General features: G+C 38.6%; 2 protein-coding genes across 2 annotated transcripts in view; both read left to right on the top strand.

Moving 5' to 3' along the window:
* Positions 1-15,883, top strand: part of LOC140268337 (E3 ubiquitin/ISG15 ligase TRIM25-like) — a 142,925-nt gene that overhangs the window by 16,302 nt on the left and 110,740 nt on the right. The gene's annotated exons all lie outside the window — the stretch shown is intronic.
* LOC140268881 (vasoactive intestinal polypeptide receptor 1-like) overlaps positions 6,207-15,883 on the top strand; it is a 28,604-nt gene continuing 18,927 nt past the window's right edge. Inside the window, exons 1-2 of the mRNA XM_072363876.1 lie at positions 6,207-6,445; positions 7,129-7,237. Coding sequence (XP_072219977.1) covers positions 6,332-6,445; positions 7,129-7,237 — 223 coding nt within the window. The 5' untranslated portion in view covers positions 6,207-6,331. The remainder of the gene's footprint in view (positions 6,446-7,128; positions 7,238-15,883) is intronic.

Raw genomic sequence — 15,883 nt, 5'->3', positions numbered from 1 at the left:
GACCTGAGAGATGCATCTGAATAATTGATCTATTCCCCAAGATTTAGTTGGAAACATTCTCTGTGGATGGATGGCCATCAAGAAACCATTGTTAATTCAGGGTATTATGGAGAAAAGGCTAATATATACCAAATAACAGAAGAAATAGACTGAAAATCATTAACAACAGGTCTTAAGGAGAGATGAATCCACCCCAGAGACTGGACCTCAACATTATTAAAGCAGTGTGGGATCATGTTGACGTGGGGAACTGAAAAAAGAATAAGGCAGCCAACATCCAAAGGAGAGCTTTGGGATATCCTAAAGAAGGCTGGGGAACTATTCCTGAAGACTATTTAACCTGAGCTAGGTAAGACCTGAGCTTTAGTTTGGCTTACATTTTAGATGTCTTCAAGCTATTTGGGGTTAGGTGAAACCAATAAATATAATAACCAGATATTATCTAGGAACATGTGTCCACAAATGGGGAAACTCTGTCTGATAACCAAAAATATGATGTCCTCATACAGAGGTTAAGGAAATTACAAGAAAGGTTGTCTGAGGGTGTTCAGGCTGTGTTGAAGAATGAATCTGACCATGTTCAAATGTTATCTGTCAGATGTTGTAATTGTTTAAAAGACACTGTTTTTGCCTTATATACTGCTTTAGCATTCCTGTTTGTACATGTTTCAATAAATTCAGTACTAGTACAGTTTTAGATTTTAAAACAGAATATAGGGTATTTATTATTCTCATATAATCGTGAAATGTATCACTTATGATTTTTTAATGCATTATCCACAGCAGGTTATGAATCTTTGAAGCAATTTTAGGAAGAATTATCATGTTATTTCTTTTACAGCATCATTGCTCCAAGTTGCCCTGCAGGAGGCTGTACTTCACATTTATACTAAACACGCTAACAAAAATGGCTCTTGAACCCCTCTCAGCCATCCCGGTGGATTGCAACATCACTGGTATAACAATTCAACATGTCTCATAAGCTACAAGTTTTTTAATGTATACAGCCCCATGAAATGTAAATAACCACTTTCATGTGTTCTTCCCCTGGGGATCTGAGCCATGCTGTGGAGTTATCCACAACTGATTGATGTGTTACTTGTCACTGACATCAAATGATTTCAGAAATCTGAAAGATGTTGAAAAACGGTGAAAGCTCAGACGGCTCGCCTCATCTAACCTCATGTTAAAAAAGGCATCTCTACATCTGCAATGTCCTATCATAAGCCTCGTACAAACTGAAGCGTTTATCACAGTGGGGGTTTCAACCCAAAATGGCTTTTCCATTGAACCTTTATAATACCTAAAAACATTTGCTTTAATCTTTATGAAGGAGAGTGGGATAAGCAGCAGAAGTTCCCAAAAAGTTATTGTGAAATTAACACAGTTAAAGGAATTGAGGCTTGGGTTTTTTCCTCATTAACTGTTTCCAGAAAAATGTAAACTTGTATACTTGAAATCTCTGAAATGATCTGCTTTTTGTCTTTGACTCATTTATTCCTCTGTCATCCAACCTTTCCCATCCTTTCTTCCTGCCACCAGCAGCTGTGACGGCAGCGTTTGATTTTTGTCTTATGGACGTTCATTGTCCAAGCAGTGCAGTGTGTGTGTGTGTGTGTGTGTGTGTTAGGCTCTGCTGTACCGCTTCAGTGGTTTACTCTTGAGTTCATAGCGAGCACAACTCTTTCCTAAAATAAATGGTTGAAAAAAGCCACTGTCAGGTCTAAAATGCTTCATGCACTTTTCAGAAGAGAAACTGCTTGAACCTGGGAAGGCTTTTGAAGAAAAACTAGTTTCTGCTCCACTGACTGTGCCTGTGGACTCACTATGTGTAGCTAAAACTAAGCTGAGCTGTCAAACCAAATCAAATTCATAGTCAACCATAGCTAACAGGTATACAACTGAAACACACTGTGACTACAAGACCTGACTCACGACACATTTACGGGTCACCAGAGTAAGAACATCCATTTTTTCATCAAGGTTAAATTGATTAAGATTTTAGGAAAGAGTCCAGGCACGTGCAGGTCTTACTTGTCCTGTATTAAGGTGAAGAACTCCGCAGGGGACCCATTGTGCACTGCGTTATATACTGAGTCTGTAGGTTATAGATAAGAGGGGGGGGAAACATTTTACAAGTTGTGGGGAGGCAAAAACCTTTCTAAGAAAAAACTTTAGCTAAATCTTTCTACTTTGAATAAGTGTTAGAGCAATTACACCCAACATGTTTGCAGACATGACTTCTGCTGGGTCCCGATGTCACCTGGATGGGGGCATGTGTTGCTCTAAAACCTGTGGATACCTTTCAGCATTGATGGTGCGCTTCCAGATGTGCAAGCTGCCAGTTCCCAGGCACTAATGCTCCCATATACCATCGGAGATGCAAACTTTTGAACTGAGCACTGATAAGTTGGAAACTCCCTCTCCTCTTTAGGACTCAGATTCTCTGATCTCCAAAAATAAATTTAACTTTTGATTTATTTGTCTAACCACAGAACGGTTTTCCACTTTTCCTTGGCTGATTTTAAACCAGCTTTGACATACAGAAGAGACTGGTGTTTCTGGATCATTTTTGCACAAAGCTTTTTCTTGCGTGAACAAAGCTTTAATCTGCATTTGTGGATGGCGCAGTGGAAGTGACACAATCCTACCTATTTTTGATGCAGTGCTGCCTGAAGGCCCAAAGATCATGGGCAGCAAATACTGATATGTGCATAGATTCTCCAAATTTTTTTGCTAAACCTCTGCTTTCGTTTTTATTCCAGAAGACTCTGCCTCTTTAAGGTGCTCTTTTTATACCCAATCAGGTTACTGACCTTTTGACAACTGACCTGATCAACGGCACATGTTCATCCAGCTGCTTCTTCTCAGTACCTTTTACTATTCCAGCCATTTGCTGCCCCTGTCCCAACTCTTTTGAGACTTATTGCTGCTATAAAATTCCAGATGAGCTGATACTTTTTGTGAAATCGTTAAAAGTCTCATTTTCAATATTTCATGTTTTTATGTTCTATTGTTGATGAAATATTGGCTTTCGAGATTTGCAAATCATTTCATTCTGTTTTTCTCCACATTCTAACCTTTTTGGAATTAGTTATACTGTACAATTTGTGTCCTCATTGCTGTTCTGTGCACAGGGTCTTATATTTTGGATCAACTGTAAGCATAAACAAAGTACTTTTTTTGTATAGGAAATCAAAGATATTAGAAAATACAAACTCAGACTCTGCAGCTTTTGATCTTCTGCGTTTCTTCTTTTTGTCAGTCTTTCATCATACAAAGCAATCATCAAAGGTCAGGCAGGTCGGTAAACACGGGGCATTCTTGTGAAGCGCACTGATGCCATGACTTCTGAGCAATCATGGTTTTAAATTCCAAAGCAACATTTCTTCTCCATCCACTGTATGGCTCCTGAAGTGAAACAGGGTTTAGGATAAACAAACAGCAAAAGAGATGCGCAGTTTATTTTTGATATGCGGTAAAAAGAGTTTTATTTTAGAATGCAGCTATTCTGAGGAGCAGCTACTCTTACGTGCCTTTTTAACCAATAATTCAATCATTTCATCATCTTTCTTTCTGGTTTTTAAAATGCATATGATAGCCTTTTGGTTTCCAACTCTTAGTCAGACAGAACAGAGCAATTTAAGAAATCCCTGCGGGCTCTCAACCAGTAAATTAAGAATGTAATCACAACTTGCTGACCTATATTTTATTCATCTTCATTTGGGATGAATTTAATCTTAAGCCTGGCCATAAGTGAGTAATACAGGAGTTGATACCAGTATTTTGTGGAAGCTCATGCTAGAACAATGAAATAGGCTCTTTTGAGGTTCAAACTCTGGGCAGAAAAAAAGCCTCATTTCAATGCAAACAATATGTGTGGAAAAGCCATTGTTCAAACAGGCATAGGTTGGATCAGACAAAGCTCTTTTTAAACTCTGATTCTGATTCAAACATTTAGGGGAGGTCCATGTCAACCTGACAACCTGATAACAGCCATCTTTTACAGCGAGATTTGAAAAATCACTCCATTAAAATTGTTCTGAAGCCGCTGAGGAACTGTGTCGCATCTTAGCACAATGATAATCATGCTCCACCACTGTTTGACAGGAGATCCTCTTAAACACCTGTAGCGAATGTTCTTGTAAATGAACCACTAAGGAGCCCCACAAGGGTGCTTGAAGGTTGAATCTTTCGTTCTTGTTCTTTGGAGGGTAGTCTGTGGGGAAGGGTTTGTCGTTTTTAGCGCTGTCCTGCTCTACATTCACACCTGGAAACTGTGTGACGTGACCCCATTTGTAAATCACTCGCCAAGCCCCCCCCCCCCCCCCCCCCCCCCCCAAACCCCAACATGGATGTGTGCTTCTCATTCAAAGGTGCCAAGATGGAATTGTACAATCCTCTAAGTCATTCCACAGATTTTAGAAGCTGTTCTTCAGTCACAGACACATTTGGCAGCATTTCCAGCTACTGCATGCTCAGAATATTCAAAAGGAAATCAGTCTCTTATAAAATGCAACAACGGTGCCAAAAATTACAACTAACCTTGCACTCCTGCTGTAAGCTCTGATTAGAGAAATGTCTTTACATCTTTAAGGATAGTGCTGCCAAACTTCTCAGTGTTTAGTGACCACAGTGTCCTTTGTACAAGATCCATATGAATACATTTTCAGTGCACAGTTGGATTCAGATAAAAGGAAGGGGAGTGCCTAATCATAACATTATGGCATCACAAAGCACTGATCATAGATAAGACTTATTGTGGGCTTGTGGTGGACTGCCTTGAAGTTCCTGTATGTATATGTAGTCATATACCTTAAACTTTGTGCCATTATGCTGTTAATAAATCACCTCTAAAAGAAAAGAATGGTCAACAGTCAACTTTAGATGTGCAACATTTCTTTATTTTCCTTTTATTATGCTTCTTTTGTCCTGCTTGAATCAGCTTTATGGCCAGAATTATCTTACTGAAGTCCTCTCATCCCTTTGCGTTTTGCTGGAATATCATACAGCCTCGGGTTTGCTGTGTGGTTGTATCTTCTGACTAAAGTGAAATGATGACATGAGCTTATTCTAGTGGACACTGTTAAAATTTTCAGACATTACTTTGACACTGGAGCACTGTACAATATACTGATTACCTAATTCTTGAATTAATAGAAAGAACAATTGAACTAGAACACTAAGATATGTCTCAGGCATATTATACATTCAGTTTAAACAATTACATTTAAAAATGCATTTGTTTTCCATTGTTATTCATCTCAATTGAAGAATAAATTAAATGTGAGGCCAACAAAGCCTTGCTAGTTTAGCTTTTTTTTTGGTAAACAAGAAAATGAAGGAATCCATTTCCTTTGGGGAAACAGCAAATCATCTGTCCAACATCTTCAGTATTTAATAGAGATAATGTAAAGAAAATGTCCCTTTAAAACAAACTGCTACTGCTTTACTAACACTGATTACCTTTAGACTCATACAGAAAACCTACTCATGTTCATTTCCTGCATTTCCTATATGTTGGGCTTTACAATTGAACAATTCCCACAGCAGCCCTGAAGGAATTAAATTGTCTAATGTAAAGAAAAGAACCTTAAAGTGATGATAGTACACCCAGCCCACTGTCAAAACACATCTTAACAATGTCCATTCATTCTGGAAACAAAAACATCTTTTTTGTGTGTTCCTGACGTTCAATGGGATTGATGTTTCTGCCAGTGAGGGATCATTATTCATAATGTCCACCTACTTTATGCATATTTTGCTGCTAAAACTTGCAAGGCATCCTCTTAGTACCCAAATATAGGCATATTACAAAAATGTATGATTCAATTGTAAAAGCCCTGTGCTGTCATGTTACTTAGAAATGACCTCACCACTTGTGGTTGCAATCCACCCCTGCTCACAGGTCTGGCCTGTAGGTGACGAATAATAATGTCCTCTGTTAATAGTTGCTTGGTGTAAATATCAGACAATGTACAAGCTAAGCAATGTTTTTTTTAAAGACATAACCTACTGGTTGACCCTCATTAATATATGTAGGAAACGCTCTGTGACTTGAAATTAGGCCATTGGCTGTTTCTCTATGAGGCGTCCCCCTTTTGTGTGAATGGAGATACTCATTGAACTGATTTTACTCTGCTGAGACGGAGCGCAGATGTGCAGCAGCGGCAGCTCTCCGGTCCCTCAAGTTTGCAGCGCGCAGGAAGAAGCAGTATCAGTCTATTTTGGGTTGACAGAGTAGATTTTCAAACCGCATCTGTCAAGAAGAAGTGAGTCTTAAAAGAGGCACAACGGAGCAAACCTGGATTTGCGCTGACATCATTATCCGATGTTGGACATAAGGAGGACTTATCTGACCATGGGAATGTCCTATAGGGGGATTAGAGGACGACATGAGAAAGTGATGCTCCTCGTCCTTTATCTGCTGTGGTCCAGGCCGATGGTGAGTGGAATATCATTATTTTATCGTATAAAGAAAGGTTCCTCGCAGGCATTGCCAATCTGGGCTGAAATCACAACTGATTAAAAAGCATCTAAAAGTGCATCAAAAGTTTTTCCTTTGGCATCTGCATTTTACGCACCAAATTCTTCTAGATTAGAAAACAATCTCCTTAATTCAAAATGACATATTGGCTGTAATGCGGTTAACCTATTTGTCCGATGCCCGTCTGTATCTCTTTGGGGCATGCGTCACACTTGGACAGAAAATGTCCTCATTACGCTGCTGGCAGTAATTAGTGTTTTTCCATCCACCAGCATCCATCAACACTGTGATCAATCACTGACGAAATAAGCAGGGTAAACACGGATGTCCAGATGTTGCCTGAAAGGTTTGCGCATGACTTTGCAAAAGGCTTGATGAAAACCAGATTAATTTCAATGTTACTGAAATTCTTTGACATGAAATGTCAACTTGAGTCGATTCGTAATTATCAAGGTAGTTATATTGAGCTGTAAAAGTGTTGCAGTTGGTGATGTTTGATGAATGAACTGCTGTTTGATTTCCCCATACCATCGCCGCGCCCGCTCACGCGCATAACTCCTCCGCGCAAGCGAATAAATGCACCGGCTTGTGCTGCATGTGTCTGCATCATCACGTATAACTTAGTCGCATCTTATTTTCAGGGTGAAGCCATTCACCCGGACTGCGCCATCATCTCTCAGCACCTGAGGGCTCGAGAGATTTGTAGCCAGACGAGGAGGAGCGAGGCGCAAAACCAAACCGAGCAAAGCGGTGGGTTCGTGTCTCTGTATGCTGCTGTGTTGTTTCCTCACACAAACACTCACTTGGAGAGATCACCGAGAAAGATCAAGAGTGTCTGGCGGTGGACGAGTGGATTTTAACGGATGTATGTGTAGGCTACACGGAATTGGAGATGTGGGGTCAAACTGAATAACGCAAGGTATTCTTTCTGGGAGGAAAGTGACGATTAAGTTCAACCAGCGTCTCCAAACTGCTTGAAAGCCCGATATGTTGCTTTTATTGTGACGTTAAACTGTATTTACTGCCAAGGCAAAGTTTTTACTTAGCTTCTTATGACTATGAAACGCAGGAGACGTTAAGGCAAACACCCAAACATCTACACGCTCCTGTGCCTTCAAGACAAGACTTATAGAGAGACTTTCGTCTTTTGCACTGAGCAAACATTTTCTACTGAAATTAAGTGCGAGAAATTATTATTAACTTCCCATATTTTAAGGTTCCACTACATGATAGAGCTGCAGCTTAATAATTTATTTTGATGTCTAAGACGATGTCCTCAAATTTTTGCCCAACAAACTGAAAAGCTCAGGATTTTTAAAAAAGACATTCCAGTCTCATATTCCAGAACTGTTGAAGTGTGGTAAGAGGATTTCTTTTTCAAAAGACCACACTGATGAATAAAAACAATAGTCTGAATCTGTAATATCTATTCAGAATGCTTTCAGGCTCATCTTAACAGGTGTTTGATTCACATTTTCGTCATAGCTTACAGTGAGTCTACAACCAAAAAGGAAATAACTTAGCTTTTTGAGTGCATTGTCAAACGTCCAGCTTACATAACTAATCAGACCCTTCATTATGACAGCGCAGGAGCACCACACAAGCCAATGGCCATTATTTATGAGCTCCAGAGTTATGTTATGAAGATGAGAGAACCTTGCAAAAGAACAATAAATCACTCTGTTCGTGGTTCGCATTACTCATTAAACTAACTGCAATGTTAAAGTACAACTTTCCTAAATGTTATTTCCTCTGGTAATATTACACCAAGAGAGAAGCTGACAGAGATCAAAACTTTTATTGTGTATTTTTATTCTATGTCATATCTGCTTTTGCTGGGTTCTGTTTAAAAGGTGAACAAAAACAGAGTGCAATAATTTTCCAATCTTTAAACCAATGTTTTATTCACATAGAAAACATTATGTTGAAAACAACATGTTGAAAGTGTGACATTATATGCTGCTTGTTGCAATATGTGCTGTTACATCACGTTATATACATCATGGTGATCATATAACCACCCAGAGACCTGCTCTTTCCCCTGTTGAGGCCAGACCTGCTTGTCTTTCAAATCTGATTAATTGACTTTCTAAACTAGTGAACCTGGCGTTTCCTGGTGGGCTGAAATGCTTCCAAAAAGGATTCACATCCAAATTGCCTCAACACGCGATCAGCTCCCCCCTGTGAGAGTGACGAACTTTAACATTTCCAGACTAAATTGATCTTAATTAATGCTGAAGAGACTCAACACTTTGGTGCAAAGCTATCATCCGTTGCTCATTATGCAGTCAAACTACTGTTGACGAATTTTCACATGTGTTAGTGAGTCCAGCCGGTGGTGCCAGCTGTGCAGATAGCATGTGGTCATGCAGAGCTGGAGAATCGTGCAGAGCTGAAATTTCACCTTTCTCAAGTGATAACTGTCATCAGTGTCTCCTGGTGGTAAAGGGTCCAAACCGACAGTGTTTGATCCATGCCAGTTCATGTTACTGTTGGCTAAAAATGGGTGTAGCTTGTTTTGTCAGATCAACAGTTGAAAATCAGTTAAACTGTCCAAGATGCTCAAAAAAGGTTCACAAGAAATCTCATCAGTTATTTTTGTGTGCAACTATTAATATTGTACTTTGGTAGATACTTTCTCAAATAAGCATTCATTCATTCATTTATTCATTCATGCCATGTAAACCTGTGTGTTTTGTTACCACAAAACATAGAAGGAAGAAAGAGAGATTTTTTAATTCCAAATTCATTGGGCCATTTCTATCTCTCGATGCATCTCTTTGGCCCTAGTCCCTGACACATTCCGTGCCTCTTTTGCCTCTGCTTCGAGTCCTCAGAAGTCAGTCCTACACACGTCAGTACGCATTTGCCGCTCACTCTGATAGACGGCAGAGGACATAATGTTCACGTCATAGAAGTTTTCATATTATTTTGAATTTGTGGGTGAAAACCAGAGCAATCAAAATATATATTTTGTGCCTGGGTGATAATAAGTGTCTGTCAGCAGTGAAGAATTCTACTTCAGATTTGAAAAAGCCCCTTCAGGCTAAGTACAGCTCAACAGCACTGGCGTTACAGTTAGAGCTGTTTTTTTTTTTTTTAAATTAAGACCTTTAAAACGCTAAAAATTGCTGCTGGTAGCTACAGCTGGTGTTGAAAAACCAGAAGACTATGTGTGGCTGTCCTCAATAATGCTGCAATGTTTGTGCTTCAAACTGTCAGTACATGATGAGGGCATTGTCATATACAAGAAGTATCCAGTCACATTGTAATTTTGCAGGTTAATTGGAGCTACACCGAGCAGTGCAGGAAAAAACAGTTTTCACTGAGACTTAGATTTTTGTCTGTTTTATTTAAATTGCCACACAGATCTCACTTGATGGAGTCGTGTTTGAGTAAAAAGCAGAATTGTGATGAAACTCAGTGCTTTAAGGAAAATGATAATAATAATAATTTCAAAAAGGATTAGAAACCACATCAGAGAGAGCAAAACTAATCAGATACATGACATTCAGAACAAGACCCACTGTCTCTCAAACAAGGGAAACAGTCAAATTAACTTGTGACCACTAAATTGTACATATATGAATTAGAATAATCTGGGCTTCTCTGTTTTATCTCTTTTTAAGAAAATGTAGATGCAACCTTTTAACACAGTTACCGAGATAAATTATGTGATAAATTATTTATTTTCTAACAGAAGCTGCACGTGTGAATTTATGCTATTCAGAAAATATATAGGAACACCCAAGCATTTTACCCAAAATATGAGTGTAGGATTCCTATCTCGAACCGTGATAATTAACATGATATCTGTGCTATGTCAGGAAGTATACATTTGCAAACTGATTAAATTTGGTTGCACCCAACCTGGAAGAATGTTAGAGACTCCACAAACAAACATTTGTCATACAACGTAATATTCATCCTCTGGTCGGGAAATTTTTTTCTGTCATGTTTCTGGGGAAACATGAAACATGTGGGTTTCAAACGTTGTATCCATGCTAAATCCCTCTGATATTCTGATTTAAGGGCCCTATTGGCAGTGTTCTTAATACTTTTTTGCTATTGCTGTTGCTTTGACAGAATATGATCAATACATTGCCTGTCAGTTTAAAGAAAACTGGCTGTGCTTGTCTTTTACTGCTGTTTGCTGATGTCTGTTTGACTGGCAGGAGGACATTACATCTGTTTTCTAAGTCTCAACCATTTACAAATACAAATAGAAGTAAATGAAAAAATATCTTTAAAAAATTAGTAAAATGCTACAGAGGTGATGCTGGAATCAGACAAGGAGAACTTTGCCAGAGAAAATTGCTTCTAATTACAGTTGAATAAAAAAAAGGTACATTCACGGTGAGGACTAATCCTCCTGTCCTACTTTCAGCAGCTCCCATTTAATTGCAATAATAATGCAACTAGATATTTCTTGTATGTGACAGTTCACTGTAGACTCGGTGTAATGATCAAACATTATGGATTGACAATTTAATGAAACACAAACAATCCGGCATTGACAAGGTCAGCTAAGAGGCTTCTTAAGGTTTTCCAACAGCTGTCGAAGCAACTAAAAACCACTCACGCTTTCAGCTGAAGGTCGCCAGTTAATGTAAAAACAGGTTAAAAAAAACATGGCTGTCAGCTCGGCAAAAGCTGCTTCTCTGAGGGAAATGAATGAATATGTAGCTGGTTACGTGGCAAAGGAGACATTATCAACGACTATAGAGTCACAAGATCATCAACTAAATCCTTAACTTCAGTAATCAGCCCCATGTGTTTGGGATTATGTTTATTTGCAAATGTTATCAGAAACAAATAGCTGAAAAGGGGATACTGCAGCTGTGATTCCTGTTATTAGTCTCCAGAGTTTCAGATTATCGAATATAAAACAGGCTATGCAATGAGGTAGAGCAGCCAGCACATTCAAAGGTAAATATTGTCTGACTTTATAACCAAAGTGCACAAGGAGCTGCAAAAGGGTGTTTAAATTTGATAATGCCAAAGCCACAGTAACTTGAATTACTTTTCAATGGCGGTCATCCTGTCATCTAATTATGTACTTTAAAAGTAATGTTATCTAACACTGAGGCTGTTGCTTTTCACATAATTTTGCTTACAAGAAGCCTATCTTAAAATGCTTTTCTGTCAGTGACAGAATACATTCTCCCAAGCATTGAATAGGACTGACTGTAATTACCTGACATGGAAATTTGAAGGCAAAACCATTTAAATTGGGGATAAATAACATACATTTAGTCCACAATTGACTATCCCATGCATGCATTAATATAAAACATGTAATGGCATTAGAACCTCTGATACCTTTGACAAGTCTGTTGAACGTACGCTCTGTAATAAATTATTGCATTATCTTGTTGTTCCATCAGCCATGCTCTGAAAGGTCTCAGTCTGTGTCCGAAGTGATTTCATATGACCCCGTTAATCCTAAATGAAGTGACATTCAAAGTGCACAGCTTCCCCTAGAGCTCTGTATTAATCAAAGCCTAAGAATAGAGCCCTGCTCAGTGGAGGGAGAAAACGTTTTGGAAAAAAATATGTTGAAAAGATATGTTTGAAAGGAATAATAAGCCTTTTGGCTTGTCAGTTAATTGTGCACTCTGACAGTTTGATATGTAAGGAAATAAAACACGCCAGTTCTACCCACTTGGTTGTTCAACCTCCTCCAGTGATTAAACGCAAAGTGTCAGTCTCAGTGAAACGGCGTGAGTTTCCATAATTCATGGGTTTTGCTGCCCACATGGATGAAGAAGGACAAACACTTTCCCTCATCCTCTTCCTTTCAGTGTATAATTGTGTGTCTTTCTTTGCTGGCTCCAAATTCAGTCTAAAGATGATTTATTTTTAAAAACTGCACATTGCAGTTGTCATCTCACTCTCAGTGTCTGTATGACTGTAAATCCAGATGTGAGCTGAAGCATCCAGAAGAAGAAAATTCCCACATGGGAATACTACTCCACTGCTTCACAGGTAGAAAAATTGAATTCTAACTTGGAAGCAATCTCATCTGTAAGACTCATAATAGCAAAAAAAAGCCTAAGGCATAACAAGTCTGAGTTAAGACCGGGAGCAGGAAAACTTAATTGAATAATTTAATGTAATGTATTATGGCACAAATATGTGCATCATGTGTTGCAAGGACACTGACAGTTAAGTTTTTCAAATTAATGCAGAAGAACATGATTAACAGTGCATTTTATTCCCAAACTGGATCATTTTGTCATCACATATAAAAATAATAGCTACCTTAAGGTTATTAAACTGTAGAAGAAGCCATATTGCACATTTTGTCCTTGTAGCATGCCCTTTAATTATACTACAAGTGTAAGGATTTGAGCTTTTGACAGGGGTCAAATTGATCTGATGGATAGACAACTGAGTCATAGGGTTTTCATAACTACAGCAATCGTGGGATGTTGCTGGTCAGGACCTTTTGAAATCAGTCCAAGAAAGGAAAAACTGGGAAAAGGCAACAGGGTCATGGGTGGCCAAAGCTCACCGATGCATGTGATCGATCCAATACAAGAGCTACTGTAGCTCAAAATGCTGAAAAATTCAATAGTGGTTCTGATGGAAAAGAAAAAGTAAGTAAAAGTAAGTTTGAGTAAAATAGGCTCATGGTATCCACCACTTGAACTAGATTTAATGGCAGTCCATGCAGCTGCTGTTTCAATCTGGACCAATACTAGGGAAAGACCAACAGTATATTACAATGATTATAACCAACTTATTCTCTCTCTACAGAGATATTTTGTGAAAAACTGAAGAACAGAAAATTATAATTAAGGCTCCCAAAAAGTTTTTCTATGTAAACATTGAAGTAATGTACAAGCAGCACTGGATGCAGTCCAAAACACCTACATTCAGGGTTTCCTGTTAGCCCACATGTTGTCAGTGTGTTAAGACATGCTTTGACTCTAATTAATACTGCCAGAGTGCATCAGTGTTCCTGAAATGCAACAATTTTTGTTATTGCATTTGTTTCCCAGTTTAGCAGCCTGTCACTGTACCTTGAGGCCTCACAGTCTGTAAGGAGAATTCAATAAAAAAAAAAGCTCATGGCAAATAGTGCATTTTAACTTTTGTCCTCTTATAATGAATGAAACTTAATTCAAACACTCAATTTGGCAGATGATTTTAACAGCTGAAGTTTGGTTAATTAAATCAGGTCTGCCTTCAGCTCCTCTGTTCTTCAGTGCCATAAAAGCTGCAGCTGGTCTGAACAAACAACACAAATGCTGCTGGTTTTGTTAGTTCCTCCCATCAAAGTGCTCATAAACATGCCAACGTCTCTGCCGTGATGCAAAATTTGGAAGCTGTTGCCTCAACAAAATCCTTCTCCCAGGATTTTGTTGGGATTAACCCTATCTGCGTAAACCTGAGGACGATCCTCCCACATACAATGCACTTAGAAAGATGCTTTCTTCTCGCCACATTAAAAAAAAAATCAGATTCACCCATTATCACAGTGCCCAAAGAAAAAAAGAAGAAAACCCACAGCTTTCGAGAAATAAATCTTTTAATCCCTGATACCATTTCTATATACTTTAGATACAGAAATTTTCATTTTCTTTTCTTTGTTCTCAATAAACTCTAAGAAATAGTGAACTGCAAGCTTGTTACCACATCCTTTATTTTCCTAACAGCCCTTCACTGCCAGTTTTAATCTTCTTATCGTCTGATCCACAATGGATTACATCCCCTCCCAACAAGATGCACTTCACAGGACGAAGTTTGAGAGTCTTTTTTTTTTTGGGGGGGTGGGTGTGATTAATTCTGGCTTAGACTGGTTGGAAACAGATAATAAAGGGAAGGAGTTGTTTTCTTTATAACTGAAAGTTTACACAACATAACAAGAGGCAAGTATTTTTTTAAGACCGAGCATATCAAATGAAATATTATATTAACAGTGACTCTATTTCTGCTGACATGTAACTGACTGACCTTAACACTGATGAAAACATCCGTATCAGGGTGGGTGAAATCTCTGGGAAACAGATTATGCTCCAGCAGTATCTGGGATTAAAGACTCTCAATCACTGTTGTGGTGCCCTGTTCTGAAGAGGCTCGCTCCTGAAAGCAGAGTGACCAGAATCATTTACTACTGAATACACTCATGACAATGAACACCTGGATACTGATGTTTTCACTCAGTCTAATGTAACACAGATGTAATATAGTAATTGTTTAAGTCATAGCACCCTACCTGTCCAGGGCCCTCTAGGGACCCATATTTGTGTTTAAACTAAAATGTCCCATGGTTGTCAAATTTCAGCACATCTCTGGCTACCCCAAGCCAATATTTATCTCTGCTGCTTTCTGTAGCAAAGATGCATAGATGTGTTTAGCCACTTTTTTTTGTCTTGTGCATCCTGAAGCCATGAGGTTCTTTGGAGCATTTTGCCCATCACTACTCTAGTATTATGGCAGAAAGTCCAAAGGCTTCATTAGTCTACGGCGCATTATGTAACAGTTTTAAGATAAATTAGTTGTCAATATTAATTTGAATTAGTCTAAAGGTGCAGCATGATGTATATGTTCAATATATCTCATATCAGGAAGAGCAGGGTTGTATGGGAGCATTGTCTCTCACACAACAGACCATGGGATCGTCCAACACACTATTTCCTATTTATTTGCAAAGGGTTACAATTAGGACTTTTACCCTTTAATACCTCACTCAACTGTTATGCCATATAAATGTATATTTAACCCTAAATTGTGAGACTGTTTGGACTGGTGGACTAATGTACCTATTTTGGTCTGTCATCAGATTGATGACAAATGATGTGCAAATGATTAATAACCTTACTGTTCCTTAGAGGAGAAAAGGGAGCTTTGTTTTATACTCAAGTTTCCCAGAGAACCCACAAAGACACAAAATACATAAAATTGGCAACGAAACCCAGTGTGCAAGCTCATGAACAACAACGCACATGATGACTTGATAACATACAGCCTTTTAGAGACCAATGGCATTGTATAACCACCTGAGGGGTTAATGAATGTCTAAAATCTTGGTAGATCATCCGATAGTTGTTTACATATCTAGCTTATGATAATAAATTTGCCACAAGAAGAAACGTGAGGGGATCGACAAGGTCATTAGAATGAATCTTTTAGACACTGCCATAACCTATAGAAAACATCATTAAAATTCATCCTGTAGTTTTTAAGTTATACCTCCCTTAGATAAATAGGGAAATTTACCCTGCATACCATCACAAAGGCTGTAGGTTAAGGCATGAATAGTGCAACATATGTAGGTGTTATTGTGGTCATCAGCTACAGCGTAAAACCCCTGGAATTCATAGCAAATCGTCAGTGTTATGGCAGTCAATCTGAAAGTGCATTTTAAGACCCCTCTTGATCCTCAGC

Source organism: Leuresthes tenuis, unplaced genomic scaffold (genome assembly GCF_036924035.1).
Source record: "Leuresthes tenuis unplaced genomic scaffold, fLeuTen1.0.hap1 SCAF_14, whole genome shotgun sequence".
NCBI lineage: Eukaryota > Metazoa > Chordata > Actinopteri > Atheriniformes > Atherinopsidae > Leuresthes > Leuresthes tenuis.
Note: the sequence above shows the minus strand (reverse complement) of the source record. Positions and strands in the feature narration are given on the sequence as shown.